The 18,012-nt window shown below is 40.8% G+C and overlaps 1 protein-coding gene across 1 annotated transcript in view; it reads left to right on the forward strand.

Annotated features, from left to right (window-relative positions):
* Positions 1–18,012, forward strand: part of LOC124789177 (protein bric-a-brac 1) — a 261,959-nt gene that overhangs the window by 104,218 nt on the left and 139,729 nt on the right. The window contains exon 3 of the mRNA XM_047256470.1: positions 16,550–16,714. Coding sequence (XP_047112426.1) covers positions 16,550–16,714 — 165 coding nt within the window. The remainder of the gene's footprint in view (positions 1–16,549; positions 16,715–18,012) is intronic.

Genomic DNA, 18,012 nt, shown 5'->3' on the forward strand with positions numbered 1-18,012 from the left:
ACGAAGACCCCAAACACTGAATCACAAGCTCTGTTTAGTATTTTAAAAGATGTTTTCGCTTGTCTTGGTTTGTCAATGGATAACTCTCGTGTATGAGAGGTAAGTTCAAAGGTCCAAAAAAGTTATTTTTGGATATACAACCAAAAGCACGTTATGTGCACTGCATTGTTCACAGTTTAGATGGTTCAAATGGCTCTAAGCACTATGGGACTTAACATCTGAGGTCATCAGTCCCCTAGACTTAGAACTACTTAAATGTAACTAACCTAAGGTCATCACACATATTCATGCCTGAGACAGGATTCGAACCTGCGACCGTAGAGCAGTGCGGTTCCGGACTGAAGCGCTTACAACAGCTCGGCCACAGCGGCCAGTGCTCACAGTTTAGACTTGGTAGTTGTAGACGGTCTCCACCATTGTAAGCCTATGAGGTGCATTATGACTTTAGCCAAGGACTTAATAAACACCATAAGGGAATCCAGTAAAAGGATGGGACTTTCCAGAAGCGTATGCTGTGAGAGCGCCAATGACCAAGCTGGTCTACGGCCACTTTGCACGACTCGATGGACTGTGTGAGTTTCTAGTGCCTTGAGAATATTGAAAAACTTTGAAGAACTTCTTTTGAAACATTTTCTACAGAGGACAAAACAGGCAGGTTACAAATATGTAGGCTACCTTAAGTCAAGGTTACAATTCAAGACTTACTTCTTTTTACGTCTTTATTGCCATGCAATGAACCCAGTAGAGGATGTCACTGAAAAAATTCAGTGCCCTCATCTAAATATTGCTGATCTGGAAAAAATATGAGGGCTTGATTTGTATATTGAGTGGAAGGTATGATAGTTTTGAATACGTTTGGGAATTGTGTTTAAAAGGAAAAAAACCTTCACAAGTTGATGATCCTTCGCTGCCTCGGAATCAAAGTATACCAAAGAAGTATGAAAACAACGAAGCCAGCTCACCACACACTTTCTAAACCCCAAAGGAATACTACAAAGCTATTTACATTGAAATTTGTGAAACGGTGCATTCTTGCATTACTGAACGGTTTGCTTTAGCTGGACTCAAACAAGAGTGCTTGCTTTTAGTAAACAGAGGTGAAACAAATTTGGAGAAATCAACCGAGTTTCTCAAAAATGACCTAGATATTGAGAGACTGCGCTTACACTTGAATATGTTAGCCAGTATCGCAAAGATCTTAAAAAACACACGTGATGAAAGAAAGTACATTACACAAGAGCTTGCAGTTGGAGAAATTTTATGTGAAATAGTGAAGTGCATTAAGCTTCACCAAGTAGGTCCAATCACTTAACCAACAGCAGAATGGTCATTTAGCGACATTAGACATGTAAAGTCATATCTCTAATCAACAATGGGACGGAAGCAATTGAACAACTTGGATGATCTTCGTGCCCACCGAGATGTTTTGGATGAATTGGATATCTGACCATATTCAGTAATCCAGTCAGGCAGTCAACATTTGCACCTTTCTAAAGACACTCTAGCCCTAATAATGCCATTTAGAGCAATATTAAAAATCTTTATAAAATAGAGAATTAAATACATACATAGAATTATATACATACATGTTAATTTTCAGACTCAAAATATTAGTACTAGTTTTGTGCTGTATTACTATAGTACTGTATTAGTTATTTTCAAATACTTAAATCTTTTTAGGGTGTAGGACCCAATTAAAACCCACTATTTACATACTTTCTGACTGAAAGTATTAGGCATACTGTATTAACTTTATATTAACTGTATTAATGCTTTAACTTTGAGATATTGTTTTTATTTAATGAACCCTGAGCCTTATTCAAAGTAAGCTTATAGTAGCTATTTCACTTATTAATCGAAGTACTATTACTGTGCGACAGCAATATTTTATGTTTTATTCTTTTAATGATAGTTTAGAATTTGAATATAATTTCATTCGTCTCAGAGCTCTATATTCACTGCTCTGTAATAGTCTATAAGCATGATTATTACTGTAAATTAAATTAGCTTTTTATGAAAATGCCGTGCATGTTTTGTTTCTGTATTCAAAGCCAAAAAAATGTCAGGCGTGTCAAGTTATCGAGAGTCCAGTTTTTGGGGTTCTAATGTTGATCACATGACTCTAAAATGCTTAAAAAAACTTTAAAACTTACTGTTTTTCATCTAAAATTTAGAAAATTTCCCGTGGCAAGACCCCCAGTATGGTCCCCCTAACATTCTTTGTAAGTTGGCACACTTGGTCATGTGAGAAAAGTGCGAGTTGGGTTTCACGTTATCATTGTTTTGGGAACCCACATTTTTCTAGATTACAGTTCGAAGACAAGCTAACTCCTCTGCAAATTCACTATAGAATCTGACAGGGGTGCCGTTGCGCCCTAGAGCTTCTTCAATGTTAACAATTTCAGCAGTTTCTCTACACCACTGATAATAATACTTATTTTATTGATCTTTTCAGTGGTATGAGGATTAAATTGGAACAAACCAGTGGGTTTTTCTTTCTAAAAGAACATTTGAATATGGAGTTACGCATTTCAGCTTTTGCTTTGCTACCTTTGATTTGATTTTATCAGCGAAGCAAAATAACATTGGTCAAGCCTGCTGCAGCCTACACCGAAACAGTTTATTGTCCCTGTGTCTCTAGCAAAGCCAACCAGTGTACTTGAACAGTGCAAGGAGATCCTTTACCAGTGCTTTGCTAGACACAATTTCTTCAGGTCTGATTGATCCAAATATTATGTGTCTTTTAATTTTCAATGCCTCGCATTCGAAGATCAAATGTGATGTGATTTCCTCGCCCACACCACACATCCTACATTTGGGGTCTTTCTCTATTACCACCATTGTATGTAGGTGTTTTTTGAAATTCCCATGGCCTGTCAATAGTTCAAATGAGTTTCATTTCTCTCCTGTTCAAGTCCAGGATTGAGAGACTTCTCTTAGAACATGGCTTCAGCATCAATACCTTGCCATGTTTTTGCTTTTAGACTTTAGCCCAATATTCTACATGCTGTCTCCTTGTCCAGTCTGGTAATTTTATTTTGATCATCACCCCTATCCTTGCCAACCTATCGACTTGTTCATTACCACTGATCCTTGAGTGACCAGGGACCCACAATAGGTTTATCCCATTGCTTTCACCTAGCTTCACAAGGAGTTTGTGGCATTCTGCCACAATCTTTGACCATGTTGCAGAGGCAGCCAGTGCTTTCAGGGCTGCTTGGCTGTCTGAATAAATGAAACTGCTATGACCTCTGTAGCACCTCTGCAAATTCTCCTCCACGCACACCCTGATAGCAGATATTTCTGCTGGAAACACAGTGGCCATCTTCCCTAGAGAGACTGCACTCTCCAGCCTTGGCTGCACTCCGTATACCCCGGCCCCAACACCTTGGTCTGTTTTCGAAGCGTCAGTGAACCAGACTATGTCCCCAGTACGGTGTTGAAATTTGTTCTCCCAGAGCTCTCTACTTCCAACTACTACATTGAAAGGCTTCTTGAAGCAACTGAGAATTATTATATAGTTGGCCAGCATTTCCCTAACCATATCTATGGCTACCTCACTCAGTATTTTAGTGAGAGGTCCTGGATATCCCAGTGAGTTCCAGTTTTTGCCAACTGCCTCCATCTTTACCCACAAGTGTAATGGGGGGCATGTCCAGCATGGTTCCCATCCAAGAGTGGGTGTGCTGCTAATTCCACATGTAATGGCTAAGCAGGCCAATCTCCGCACCATAGCAAGCTCATTAGCAGCTACCTGCTGTTCGCCTTTTTCATCACACTGTAGCCCTGTAAGTGATCATAGGTCAGCTACCATGGTGTATATCCAGTACATACTCTTGGAGCTTAAGCCCCAGATTTTACCACAAGCTCTCCTGTTACTCATTAGAGCACCTTTTGCCTTGGAACAGGTGCAATAGTTTCTCGTCCAGGGTTACCCCTAGATATTTCACTGTCCCCTTCACTGGTAGTGTTTCATCAAGAAGCTTGAGTTTCAATGTGTGTTGGATCTGCTTCCTTGTAAATGGTGCTACAAAAGTCTTCGTGGGACTGACACTTAGATCCTGTTTCCTGCACCAATTTTGCACAATGTTCAGTGCTCCTTGTGCCATAGCTCTGACTGCGTATCCCTGGCAAATGGTGATCTCCAAGCCATTCACCTCTGCTGCCCTGCTGCTTCGAAGGTCGTGTTGCCCCTAATTCTCGTGCAAATGGTGATCTCCAAGCCATGCACCTCTGCTGCCCTGCTGCTTTGAAGGTCGTGTTGCTCCTTCGATGTCCAAGAAGATACAGAGGGCTATTTCCTGAAAGTGTAATGGTTTCTCTACCTTACCAACAAGTTGGTGGAGAGCAGTTTCACATCATTTTTCTGGTTGGTACACATGTTGGTTTACATGTGGATGGACCTTAGTTAACCTCCTCTCCCTAACAAGCTTGTTGATCAGTTTTTTTAATGTTTTAAGAGAAAAGGATGACAGACTGATTGGTCTAATATCCTTGGCCTTGGTATGATCAATTCTCCCTGGCTTTGGAATGAAGACAATCTTCACTGCCCTCCAAATGTTAGGGATGATTCGTGCTACTAGGCTAACCGTAAATAACCTGCATAGGAATCTTACTAAGTTCACTCCTTGTTGCAGGAGTACTGGAAAAATTCCATCTGGGGCAGGTGACTTGAACAGTTGGAATGTTCTCACCACCTGTTGGATTTTGCTATGGTCAACACATTCTCTGACAGATTCCCAGTTCTCCCTTCAAATACCTGAAAACCAATATCTTACAGGAATCTCATCTTGGTCTATGTTGTCTGTCATAGTACATTGAGGAAAACTAGTCTTGAGGAGTAGTTCCAGCATTTCATGTGCTGTCCTGGTATACTCCCCATCCTCTTTCGTTAAAGTTCCTCCTGGATTAGTTGGTATCCTAGTGAGGATTTTGTGAAGTCTAGCCTGAACAGCCGTACCCTCTACCTCCTCACAAAATACCTTCCAGGACACCTGCTTTGCTTGCTTCTTTGGAAGATTATATTTGACAAGGGCCTCCCGATATTCCGCCCATTGTCCTTTCCTTCTTGCCAGGTTAAACAGTCTTTATACCTGTTTCCTCTGTGATTCCAGGTTGTTGTTCCATCAAGATACATTCCTATTCATGCACTTCTTGTTGATTGAGCTGTTGTCATGGTATAAGGTCATGATAGTAGAGGTCACTGCCTCTGCTACCTCCTCAAACTATACTGGATTCTTATCGAAGCACTGACTTCCAATAGGCTTGAATTGAGGTCCCTCATATACGCCTCCCAGTGCATTTTCCTGCGATTCCTGTGTGACATGGTCTGTCTAATGCCCATTTCAACCTCGAACTTAATATACACGTAGTCTGGTGAGGATGGTTCTAAAGCCACTTGCCATTGTTTGACATAACTATCCATCAAATTGGGACTGAAGGTTATGTCAATTACATCTTCCCTTCTTATATTCCTAAATGTAGGTTCCCTCTAAGTTATTAGCTAGAAGAAATTCTAGAAAGTTCTCACCTCTACTGTTGGTGTCGGTGCTGCCCCACACTAAGTTGTGGGCACTAGCGTCACATCCAACCGATAGCTAGTAACCCTGTTGTGCACAGGCTTTCGTCAGTCTCCTCACCTCCTGAGGAGGGGGAGCAGCACTGTCCTCATAAGGAAGGTATGCCGATACAAACTCTGTCGTGATACCTTTCTCGCGTTGCCGCATCCTGATGAACACTAAGTCCCTAGAACAGAAGTCTGCAATCGGCATGAAGGGGATTCCATTTTTTACATAAATGCATGCTCTGGAGTTTCTTATAGTTCTAGCATAAACTAGCTTACCTCCAGTGCTGCCAAGGCCCGATACACCCCCTTTATATAAATAGGGTTCCTGAATCAGGGCCACGTCCACTTCTTGTCTTCCCAGAAGACAACTCAGGGCAGCAGTGGCCCCTTTACTGTGTCTGCAGCATATTCAGTCTCCATCTTGCCACCATTGTCGCTTCTGATATTTTTGAGTACTCTGACGGCAACTTGCGAGAACCCAAAGAACTGTCTCAGGTCCTGTTCTCACATTGCTTTGAGGAACTTCTCTCCGATTTCCACCCCAATGGTTTGGCCGTTTGGTGCAACCTTCCGGCTGATTACCTGCCAATCCTCTGTCGAGACTTTCAGGTTGTGAGACCCTATTTTCTCACTCAGTCTCTGGAGAGGTATCCTTAAAGAGTTTTGGCACCCAGATTAATATCTTTGCCGTCTTGAAGAGCTCAGCTGCTGTCTTTACCAGCAGCTTCACATCCTCCTACAATGATATTAGGGCACCTTTTCCTTAAGCCAGTGCACTGTACCCACCCCTTCACAGACAAAGATAAGAGCACCGTGATCCAGATAGACTCTCCTGAACTTGGGTACTGGACCTGTGTGTGTGTGTGTGTGTGTGTGTGTGTGTGTGTGTGTGTGTGTGTGTGTTTTCCCCCCACACAAATCTTCTTGAAGAGAGCCATCTGCACGAGCTGCTCCTGTTGTGAGGTGATCTTGACCAGTGGATAGCTTTGTTGGATAACCACCATCCTAAAAACAGAGACTACAGTACTATAGGCCTGTTTCCCTACTTCTTGCCTCGGTTTTTTTCTTGATATGCTCGTCCTGGGAATTGGGAGTCTTAGATCCCTCCCTTGTTCTCTTACTGTCTGCTCTCAATGTAGAAGGGGTTTGTACACCCCCTTCACCCAGGGACAGTCTTTTCTTGGAGCTCTTGGGCTCAAGCTCTTTTAATTCCCTCCACTTTTGTTTAGGAAGCCACTCTTTTCCTCCCTTTAGCTTTTGTTCTCTAAGAACATTCCTCACTGAGATATAACAGTACTGATTTTTTTCTAGTTTACTGAGCATATATATGACACTGTAGGACCGCTCACAAATAACACACTTGTGCTGGTCTTATTCAATTCAGGATACATCAAATACTATACCTTCCTTCTTTAGTCAGGCTGTTATTTACTTCATTCGGTATAATCACTTAATACTCTGCGCCAGAATACCTGCACTGTGACCCTTGCATAAGCAACTTGTCCACGGTTGTAATTCATTCATATTTAAGCAACAGGGTACAATTTGTCTCATTACATTTTGCTATGAAGGAAGTAAGGATAGATGTGTAGAAGGGTTCAGTTCATTAACCATTCTACTTCATAGTTGTTGTCAGTGATATGTTTAGCTACGTAGTGCCACAGTCAAAACAAAACTGGTTACTGCACATCACTGTACTAGAGAGTTGCACCATATTATGCAGGAAACAATGAACTCAGCACAGTATTCCTTTACATCCAATAAACTGCTCTGCAAATATGAAAAATTGCAGCACATCCAGCTAGGGTTAACCAAAGACAGAGAGAGCAGTCAGTTGAATTTCTGGGACAACATATTTTCGTAAGTTACTGGTACGAGTGTTTTAGATACATAATAGATTTTGTAGCAATTCAGTGTTTGCAATTCACAGCCCTGCCAAAGAATATATCAACCCTGCAAATACATATGCTTTTTCGAGCATTTTTGGAAGCTACTATTGTCCTTTGCATCATCTATTAGCAGTTTGCAGTAAATTGGCTTTTGTGAGTTAGTTACTGTTGCAGATCCTCTTAACATATTGTGTTACATCTAATTTTCCCGTAAGGAAGCATAGCGTTTTGCAGTTTCTTTATTTACCATAAATTAACTCTGTTTTAAAGTTTGTTAACAACTAACAACAACCTCAAAACGTTTTAGGAAAGTAGTAGTTTTTACCACAGGTTTTTGTGTTGCATTGATAGAAATCTCATTTTGTGTATTTGCTTTAATTCTTACAGCAATTTAGCAAATTTAAAGCCCAACAGATTAGAATATAATCTGTGAGCGTAATTTAAAACTATTTGTTCACTGCCTTGTAATACATTGCACCAGCCAAAATGGAGCCTCACTGTGAGTGCTACTCTCGAACATAGGATGAGTTGGTTGATGTTCGTAAGCATCTGGAAGTCATCCGAACTACTGTCTAATGATTGGAAGCTGCTGTGAATTGGTCTGTTGTAAGAGCTCCCAAGAGCCATTTACCTGTGATACCTGCACCAGAGGTACCTAAATTACTATCATCTCCTGTGGATCCTGTCTCCTCTGCAGGAAGTATAGGATTTGTCATTACTTGTACACTTGACTGTGAGTGGCGTGTCATTGGTAGATCTTCATGTTCTGTAAGATGTGGACAATACCAGGGAGTGTTGTACTGGTCCCCCTAACCAATAACTTTGGAGTGCTGTCTTTCACTGAAACTGAAACTGAGCCAGTGGGAGTCACTTCACCTGTTTTGTGGAAACCTGTTTTGTCCAATGTTCACTGGAAAACGCAAGAGGATAGGGGTCTATTAATTGCTGGCAGTTCAAATGTACAGAAAATGAGGGTACTCTTTAAGAAAATGGCAGCAAGGGCAGGAAAGGACACTAGGTGCACTCAGTCTATATGCACGGGGGCTTCATGCAACATATTGATTAGGCTATTCCAGCAGCCATTGAAAGAACACAGTGCAACCAGTTGCAGATTATGGCACATGTTGGAACAGATGATGCTTGTCATCTGGGCTCTGAGCTCATTCTATGTCAGTACGGTGACTGGCAGAGGAGGTTGAGAAGGGCAGCCTTGTGCATGGAGCTCCAGCAGAGCTCACAATTTGCAGCATTGTCTCCAGAACTGATTGTGACCCTCTGGTTCGAGTGGAAGGACTGAACCAGAGACTTCGAAGATCCTGTGACAAGGCTAGGTTGCAACTTCCTGGATTTGGGCGATAGGGTTGAGAACTGCAGGGTCCCCCTAAATAGGTCTGGTGTGCACTACACTTCAGAGGCTCCTACTCCAGTAACTGACTGTGTGTGGGGTGCATATAAGGGTTTTTTTTAGATTAGGTGATTCTCCATCCAGTCCAGATAACAAAAGCTGTAGGAAACCCAGAAGTATCAGCATAAGATCAAAAGAAATGCCTCGCACAGGTGGGAGTATTAAAATGCTAATGGTAAATTGCCAAAGCATTCACAAAAAAGTGCCACAGTTTGAAGCAGTCATGAAAAGCTGTGAAGCTTACCTAATACTACACTACTGGCCATTAAAATTACTACACCACGAAGATGACGTGCTACAGACGCGAAATTTAACCGACAGGAAGAAGATGCTGTGATATGCAAATGATTAGCTCTTCAGAGCATTCACACAAGGTTGGCGCCGGTGGCAACAGCGACAATGTGCTGACATGAGGAAAATGTCCGACCAATTTCTCATACACAAACAGCAGTTGACCGGCGTTGCCTGGTGAAATGTTGTTGTGATGCCTCGTGTAAGGAGGAGAAATGCGTACCATCACGTTTCCGACTTTGATACAGGTCGGATTGTAGCCTATCACAATTGCGGTTTATTGTATCGCAACATTGCTGCTCGTGTTGGTTGAGATCCAATGACTGTTAGCAGAATATGGAATCGGTGGGTTCAGGAGGGTGATACGGAACGCTGTGCTGGATCCCAACGGCCTCGTATCACTAGCATTCGAGATGACAGGCACCTTATCCGCATGGCTGTAACGGATCGTGCAGCAAAGTCTCAATCCCTGAGTCAACAGATGGGGACGTTTGCAAGACAACAACCATCTGCATGAACAGTTCAATGACATTTGCAGCAGCATGGACTATCAGCTCGGAGACCATGGCTGTGATTACACTTGACGCTGCATCACGGACAGGAGTGCCTGCGATGGTGTAATCAATGACGAACCTGGGTGCACGAATGGCAAAACGTCATTTTATCAGAGGAATCCATGTTCTGTTTACAGCATCATGATATTCGCATCCATGTTTGGGGACATCGCGGTGAACGCACATTGGAAGTGTGTATTCGTCATTGCCATACTGGCGTATCACCCAGCATGATCGTATGGGGTGCCATTGGTTACACGTCTCAGTCACCTCTTGTTCGCATTGACAACACTTTGAAAAGTGGACGATACATTTCAGATGTGTTATGACCTGTGGCTCTACCCTTCGTTCGATCCCTGCGAAACCCTACATTTCAGCAGGATAATGCACAACTGCATGTTGCAGGTCCTATATGGGCCTTTCTGGATACCAAAAATGTTCAACTGCTGCCCTGGCCAGCACATTCTCCAGATCTCTCACCAATTGAAAACATCTGGTCAACGGTGGCCGAGCAACCGGCTCGTCACAATACGCCAGTCACTACTCTTGATGAACTGTGGTATCGTGTTGAAGCTGCATGGGCAGCTGTACCTGTACACGCCATCCAAGCTCTGTTTGACTCAATGCCCAGATGTATCAAGGCTGTTATTATGACCAGAGGTGGTTGATCTGGGTACTGATTTCTCAGGATCTATGCACCCAAATTGCATGAAAATGTAATCACATATCAGTTCTAGTATAATATATTTGTCCAATGAACACCCGTTTATCATCTGCATTTCTTCTTGGTGTAGCAATTTTAATGGCCAGTAGTGTAGTTACAGAAAGCTGGTTGGAACCTGAAATTGATAGCAGTGAGATTTTGTGGGGAAATAAAAGTGTGTATCAAAAGAAGAGGCTAATGGCAAATGGAGATGGTTTATTTGCCACAGTAGACAAGAAACTCAAATGCACCAAGCAGCATATGAGATTGTTTGGGTCAGACTCAGTATCAGCAGTGGGCATGTGATGGTAATTGGATCCTTCTCTTGCTCAACACACTCATCTCCTGATTTAACCAAAAGCTTTCGAGAAAACCTTGGTTCACTTGTAAGTAAGTTCCCCAGTCATACTGTAATCGTTGGTGGAGACTGTAATCATCCAACAATCAGTTGGGAAAACTACAGTTTTGTTAGTGGTGGGCGTGATAAGACATCCTGTGAAATAATACTAAATGCCTTCTCTGAAAACTACGTAGAACAGTTAGTTCAGAATGATATCCATGATAGAGGTATAGTGGATCTAATGGCAACAAGTAGACCAGAGCTCACTGACTGGTATCGGTGATCATGCAGTCATGGCAACAATGATTACAAAAGTACAAAGGGGAACCAAAACAAGCAAAAACTATATAAAAAGTCAGTAGTGTCTTATTTCAGCGAGGAACTTGAAACTTTCAGCTCAGGGCAGAAGCATATGGTGGAGTTCCGGCTCGAGTTTAAAAGAATAATTGACCATGCACTGGATAGATATATATCCAGCAGGACAGTTTGTAATGGAAGGGAACCTCCATGGTATACATTCACTGTAAAGAAACTTATAAAGAAACAGAGGTTACTGCATAATAGGTGCGAAACAAAGTGTAAGACTATAGATAAACAGATGTTGAATGAAAAATATGTTTGGCTGTTAAGAGAGCAATGTGTGATGCATTCAGTGGCTATTGTAGCAGAATATTGTCAAGTGATCTTCACAAACCCAAAGAAATTGTGGCCCTATGTAAAGGCTGTTAGTGGCACCAAAGCCGGTGTCGAGAGCCTAATGAATGAGACTGGATCTGAAATTGAGGTTAGCAAAGCAAAATCTGAAATGCATAACTCAGTTTTCAAGTGTTCCTTTGCAAAAGAAAACCCAGGAGGATTGCCCCAACTTAATCCTCGCACCACTGAAAAGATGACTGAAAGAAGTATTAGTGTCAGTGGTATAAAGAAACAGCTGAAACTGCTAAAATTGAACAAAGCTTCAGGGCCTGTTGGAATCCTTGTCAGATTCTATACTGAATTTGCGGCTGAGTTAGCCCCTCTTCTAACTATAGTCAATCGTAGACCCGTCAGACAAAAAACCGTGCCCAGTTCTTGGAAGAAGGCACAGGTTGCATCCATCTGCAAGAACGGTAGTAGAAGTGATCCACAAAAATTACCATCCACTATCCTTGATATCAATTTGTTTTAGAATCTTAGAACATATTCTGTGTTCAAACATAATGAGGTATCTTGAACAGTATGACCACCTCAGTGTCAACCAGCATGAATTTTGGAAACACTGATGATAGGAAAAGCTGGATGAAGGCAGTCAGGTAGATGCTGTATTTCTTGATTTCTGAAAAGCATTTAACTCGGTACCACACCTATACTTATTGTCAAAGGTATGATCATATGGAGTATCAAGTGAAATTTGTGACTGGACTGAGGAAGCGACATGTTATTTTGGATGGAGAGTCATTGTCAGATGTGGAAATAATGCTGGTTGTGCCCCCAGGGAATGTATTGGGACCTTTGCTGTTGATGATGTATATTTAATAGTAAAATCAGGCTTTTTGCAGATGATGCCGTTACCTGTAATGAAGTACTGTCTGAAAGAAGCTGCATAAATATACAGTCAGATCTTGATAAGATTTCAAAGTGGTGCAGAGATTGGCAACTTACTTTAAGTGTTCAGAAATGTAAAATTTTGCATTTCACAAAATGGAAAAAAATGTAGTTTCCTATGACTATAACATCAATTAGTCACTGTTGGAATATTTCAACTCATACAAATACCTGGGTGTAACACTTTATAGGAATATGAAATGGAGTGATCACATAGGTTCAGTCGTGGGTTAAGCATATGTTACACTTCAATTTATTGCTAAAATACTGGGAAGTGCAATCAATCTACAAAGGAGATGCTTACAAATCCCTCGTGTAACTGGTTCTAGAATACTGCTCAAGTGTGGGGGTTCCGTACCAGATAGGACTATCTTGGGATATTGAACGTATAGAGAGAAAGGCTACACAATGGTCACACGTGTGCTTAATCTGTGCGAGAGGATCACAGAGATACTGAAGGAACTGAACTGAAAGACTCTTGAAGATAGATGTAAACTATCCAAAGAAGTTTCAAAAACCATCTTTAAATGATTACTCTAGGAGTACATTACAAACCTATTCGTATGCTCACATAAGTATCACGAGGACGAGGTTAGAATAATTACTGCATGCACAGAGGCATTCAAACAATCGTTCTTCCCACACTCCGTATGTGAATGGGACAGGAAGAAACCCTAACAAATGGTACAATGGGATGTTCCATCTGCCGTGCACCTTACGGTGGTTTGTAGAGTATAGATGTAGTAAACTCAAAACTAGTCTGGGAAGAACGTATTAACAATATGCAGAAATACAGCGTGAGTGTCGTATCTCGTGTGCAAACTTTTAGATTTAGTCACTATTGAGTATCTAAGGGTAGAATACTTGTGTTTGTCTCATGCCTGGTTTACTTTAGTCATGTTACAGCCATATTAAAAACACAGAAGAAGATTGTTAGAATAATATACACAGCTTGTCCCAAGAAACAATGCCACTCTCTCCTTGTCAACCTGAAAATACTTGGAGTTATAAACATCTGCATTGACACGTCCCCAGTAACTCCCAAAAATAATTTGTTCAGTTTTTTGTAACAGAGTCCCATATTATGCTCAGTCCACAACCTTTTTCACATTTACAGTTAAAGTTTCATGGTTGATTACTGAACTGTTCATTTCATAAGCTGTGAGTGTTCCATAATATGAGTCATATTAGTTTTTAAGAATACATCTGTTACAGTAGTTCCTTTCTTTTTTATTTTTTTTTTAAAGAATTCTTTTGTTAAAAAATATTTTTTTAATTATAAAGGCTATTCTACTCTGTGGTCAGTGGGAAATACAATTAGAACTGAAAAATCTTCTACTGGGCAAATTGGTACGCCATTTCATCATACTTGTGACCTGATTGCCTTCTCTTTATGTATCCAATTGCATTTGACTTACACTCATCCCTAGACTACTACCTACCAGCAAGGTGTTCTTCCCCCAGTTGTCTTTGTGTCTGACCTGCCTTTAAGTTACACATCTAACAGTGTGCTGCACCCTTCTTTCTTCTCCATGTTGTGAGATTCCTCATATACTTTAGGCCAGATTTAGAAGTTTCACTAAATCACAAAGAAACCTCTTGAAATGAAACTTTTATTAATTTCTGAGAAAATGTCTCTCTGGAGTACAGCAATTTATTTACTATTTAAAGTTGGATATCCACAGTCACAACCACAGTAAACTTTTTATTTTTATATTTATGTATATAAGGTTACCAGTTTTGGTGTGTTTTGGGCCATCTTCAGACCCACACCATAATGTAGATGGTGGATGTGAACTGAGCAGGCACTGCTCCTCTGCGAATGCTAACTACTCGCATAGCAGTTAGCATTCATGCAGGTGCTGCACTATGCGCTAACTGCTATGTGAGTTGTTAGCATTCGTGGAGAAGCAGTGCCTGCTCAGTTCACAGCCACCATCTACATTATGGTGTGGGTTTGAAGATAGTGCAAAACAGATGGAAACTGTTAACCTTTTATAAATAAAAAAAGAAAGTTTATTGCAGTTGTGACTGTTTATATTCAATTAAAAAAACTTTTATTATTCAAAATTAATTGAAATTTAAAGTTTAGCTATTTGTTTTTTACATAATCTTGTATGTTAGTGATACATTTTAGCCATACTTTCATAAATTTTTTAATGGAAAAACAAATAACAACAATGCCATTTTCAAAGAAAGTACAAGAACTTGACTGAAATGATTTGGTACAAATGGTTAAATGGTTGTACTTCTGCATTGGTCGTGAAGTGCTCTCAACTGAGAGCTTCCTTGAGCAATCCAAACAGATGGAAGTCACACGGTGGTAAGTCTGGTTGAAGGCTGTAACCCAAAGCATATTGGCCTTTGTTTGTTGGGCTATTGCTGCAATGTGAGTTTGGCATTGTCATGGTGGAGCAACACACTTCTGATCTAGTTTCTGTGCCTTTTTTAATGGTAGTCACCTTGGACTTGTTGACAGCAGTGGTCCTATGTTCCTGCAGGAAATCGACCACAAGAACAACATAGCCATGAGTGTATCATCAGAGAACCATATCTTGACTTCCATCTGCCTCCACATACTGATTTTCTTTGATTCAGGTGTTTTATCTCCTTTCTTGCATCTCATGAGAAGTGTGAAATGACTTGCAATTTATTCAACTTTTGCTGTTTATTCAACAACTTTAGAACCCAGTGAGCTGTGACTTACAGGAAACCCAACTCATTCTGGATAGTAATACTGCCATAACTGATTTGAAGTTTTAGGGACTTCAAGCCCAGTTAAGTGCTAATCACCTTTGACAAGTTCACAAAAAGTGTTAATCTTCAGTGTAGTAATGCTTCTAATAGGAGCAATGCAAGTGGGCCTTCTTTCTTGAACTTGTGCACCATGCCATGCCATGAAAAGTTTATTTCCCAGAACTGTGAGGGGAGAAGGTGACTAACTTCAGCAACATTAATAATCCTGTTCACGAGAAAACGTGTTGCAATCTGTTGAACAACAAGAACAAAGTACTCTCTCTCTCTCTCTCTCTCTCTCTCTCTCTCTCTCTCTCTTTCTTTCACACATGTGAACGCACACTCATTGCAGCAGTCTTTACATGGTCACAGACACAAACATGTCCCTATTTTTTTTTTGTGGTCTCTGTTCAAAAAGTGTCATTTATATTTGATGTTAACTCATTTAGTGTTATGTAAAATGTCACTTGAACTCAGTTCCCTTATGATTCCTTGCTTCTAATATTTTCCTAGTTCTTTCTTCAGAATGTCTAAGTCACATATTGTGGGATCTAATTAACCCTGAAGAGCAAAAATCTTTCTCATCTGACCAGCGATTATCTTCTCTGTGTGATGTATAGTTTTGTGGGAATGCATCAGTGAGTTCTCTGTTGAATTTCCCCACACAGGTCACCAAGTGAAACATAACTCAAAACACTGACATCCCACTCCATGTCTATCTATTCTGTGGTAACATTCTCATTTGTTAAATGTTATACAGAGAATTGTTAGTATTGGAGGGAAGAGTGTGAGTGTGTGTGTGTGTGTGGGGGGGGGGGGGGGGGGGTGGAATTGCAGATGGAGATCAGGAGATGAGTACAGTAAGCAGGTTCAAATGGATGTGGGTTTCAGTAGTTATTCAGAGATGAAGCTTGCACAGGATAGTGCAGCATCGAACCTATCTTCGTACTAAATACTACAGCAACAACAAGTCTTCACCATGTAACAGACTGTAATAGAACTGTTAACTGCCGCAAGGCTTGTGAGAAATCACTTTTGCATATTTTGCTGGTTCTTCAATTAGGATAGAGTGCTGCGTTCTGCAAGAAGTTTCCAGTTCAGTAGTAAACCAGGTTAGATACATGATATGAATATAATTGCTTTTCATGTCACTGGTTTTCTGAATGTAAAGACTTTTCAGAGTCGAGGAGTGCCAACTCCATCAGATTTTATGCATTTGTGACATATGTTTTATGAAAAGCTAAAGATTGGTTTCGTTTTTTGTCCATCCCTCCCTCTAACCATCAGACCAAGTGCTGATTGCTATGGAGGTCTTTTTACCCCTGCAGATGGATTGTTACATTTGAGCTATGAATAAGATTAAAAATCAGCTGCAGATAAGAAGACAGCAGTTTAGGAAGTTAGTTCTGTGGGTGTAGTATTTTTTTTTGTACACTGTATATACAGGATCCACTAATAAGATGCATTTGTTCTGGTTTCAGGTTGTCCTTTCGGCATGCTCATCATATTTTCAGAAGTTGCTGATGGAGAACCCATGCAAGCATCCCACAATTATTATGCCTCAAGATGTATGCTTTAGTGATCTCAAATTTATTATTGAATTTGTGTATCGCGGAGAAATTGATGTCTCACAAGCAGAGCTGCAGGTAACTTGCTTGCAAATTTCATGATAATATAATAATAATTCTAATAGTAACAATAAAATAAAGCTAGAGAAAACATCTATACTCAGGAGGTGGTGCCCAATTTAGATACAAATGAAAAGTGATAAAATACCTAATTTCATCCTGCATTTTTGGAGGCAAGATCTGTGTTACATTAGCACCACCAAAAGCCAATATCCATTGTGGCTCAAAGGCACTACAGACTGCGGCTGACAATAACCACAAGGGGCGTGTGCATCAAGTCATGTGGACGGAACCTCTTGCGTCAACAGGACTAAGCAGGGAGCCATGATTCAGTCTAGTACAATCTGTTAAATGACCTGCTATCAGTCACAGCATTCTGCTTATTGGATTTCAAATCTGCATTGTACCAGAACATGTTCCCATTACTGACTTTCGCTTAATGTTCTGCTCTCAATGAACTTCATTTTATGTATTACATGACCATGTTGGGAGCTGACAGAAAAGTGGCTACCATGTCTTGTCATGTCATGCTTTCAGTGACATGTTAACAATCATTCAGAAGTTTGGTAACAACAACAACAACAACAACAACAACAACAACAGCAGGAGCAGTTTGCACTTAAAGAGGAACACCACCAGCAACTGCCGTCACTGCAACAGTAGCAGTACAAGGAACAACAGCAAGAACAGCACCTTTCTCTCCAGCAGTTCATGTCTTAACAGTAACAGAGATGTCAGTCCACGGCAGCAGTGTAGAAATTGATGCCATTTTCGGACCATAGGGCTTTGTCTTTCCATGATGTGTGCGCTCTGGTAACTGATTACTGTAGTCATCATATGCACCTCGTTGCATTTGGGCTACAGTTTAATCAGTGCCATAATGATATATGATTGTGCACCTTGCTCCTGACAGATGGTCACAGCAAAAGGTTTGATTATGTCTAATCCTAGTGTTGGTAAATTGTATACAACTGCTGGAGCTTCTGGAGCTCAGCATGCTTTCACAAATGAAATTAAAGTACCAAAAGTAGTTTCCTGTCATTCTGACTAGCAAGCAACTGATAATTCTGACTCCTCATGTTCTTTTTCTGCTATTAAAGTCTCACAAGAGTTCACAGGTAATCCAGATGAAGGTGTCTCATGGAGGGCTTAAGTACATCAATCATTCTGCCCCACCCCCTCACTGTCAAGTGGCCTTCCTTGGAGTAGTACCTCTAGACATTTGAAACTGAATGCCATGTCTGTTCAAAAAATTACCGAACATTTGTAATTTTTACCAATAGTGTGTTGCAGTGGAATGCGGTTGGCATCCCTAC

The sequence above is a fragment of the Schistocerca piceifrons genome, chromosome 3 (assembly GCF_021461385.2).
Source record: "Schistocerca piceifrons isolate TAMUIC-IGC-003096 chromosome 3, iqSchPice1.1, whole genome shotgun sequence".
NCBI lineage: Eukaryota > Metazoa > Arthropoda > Insecta > Orthoptera > Acrididae > Schistocerca > Schistocerca piceifrons.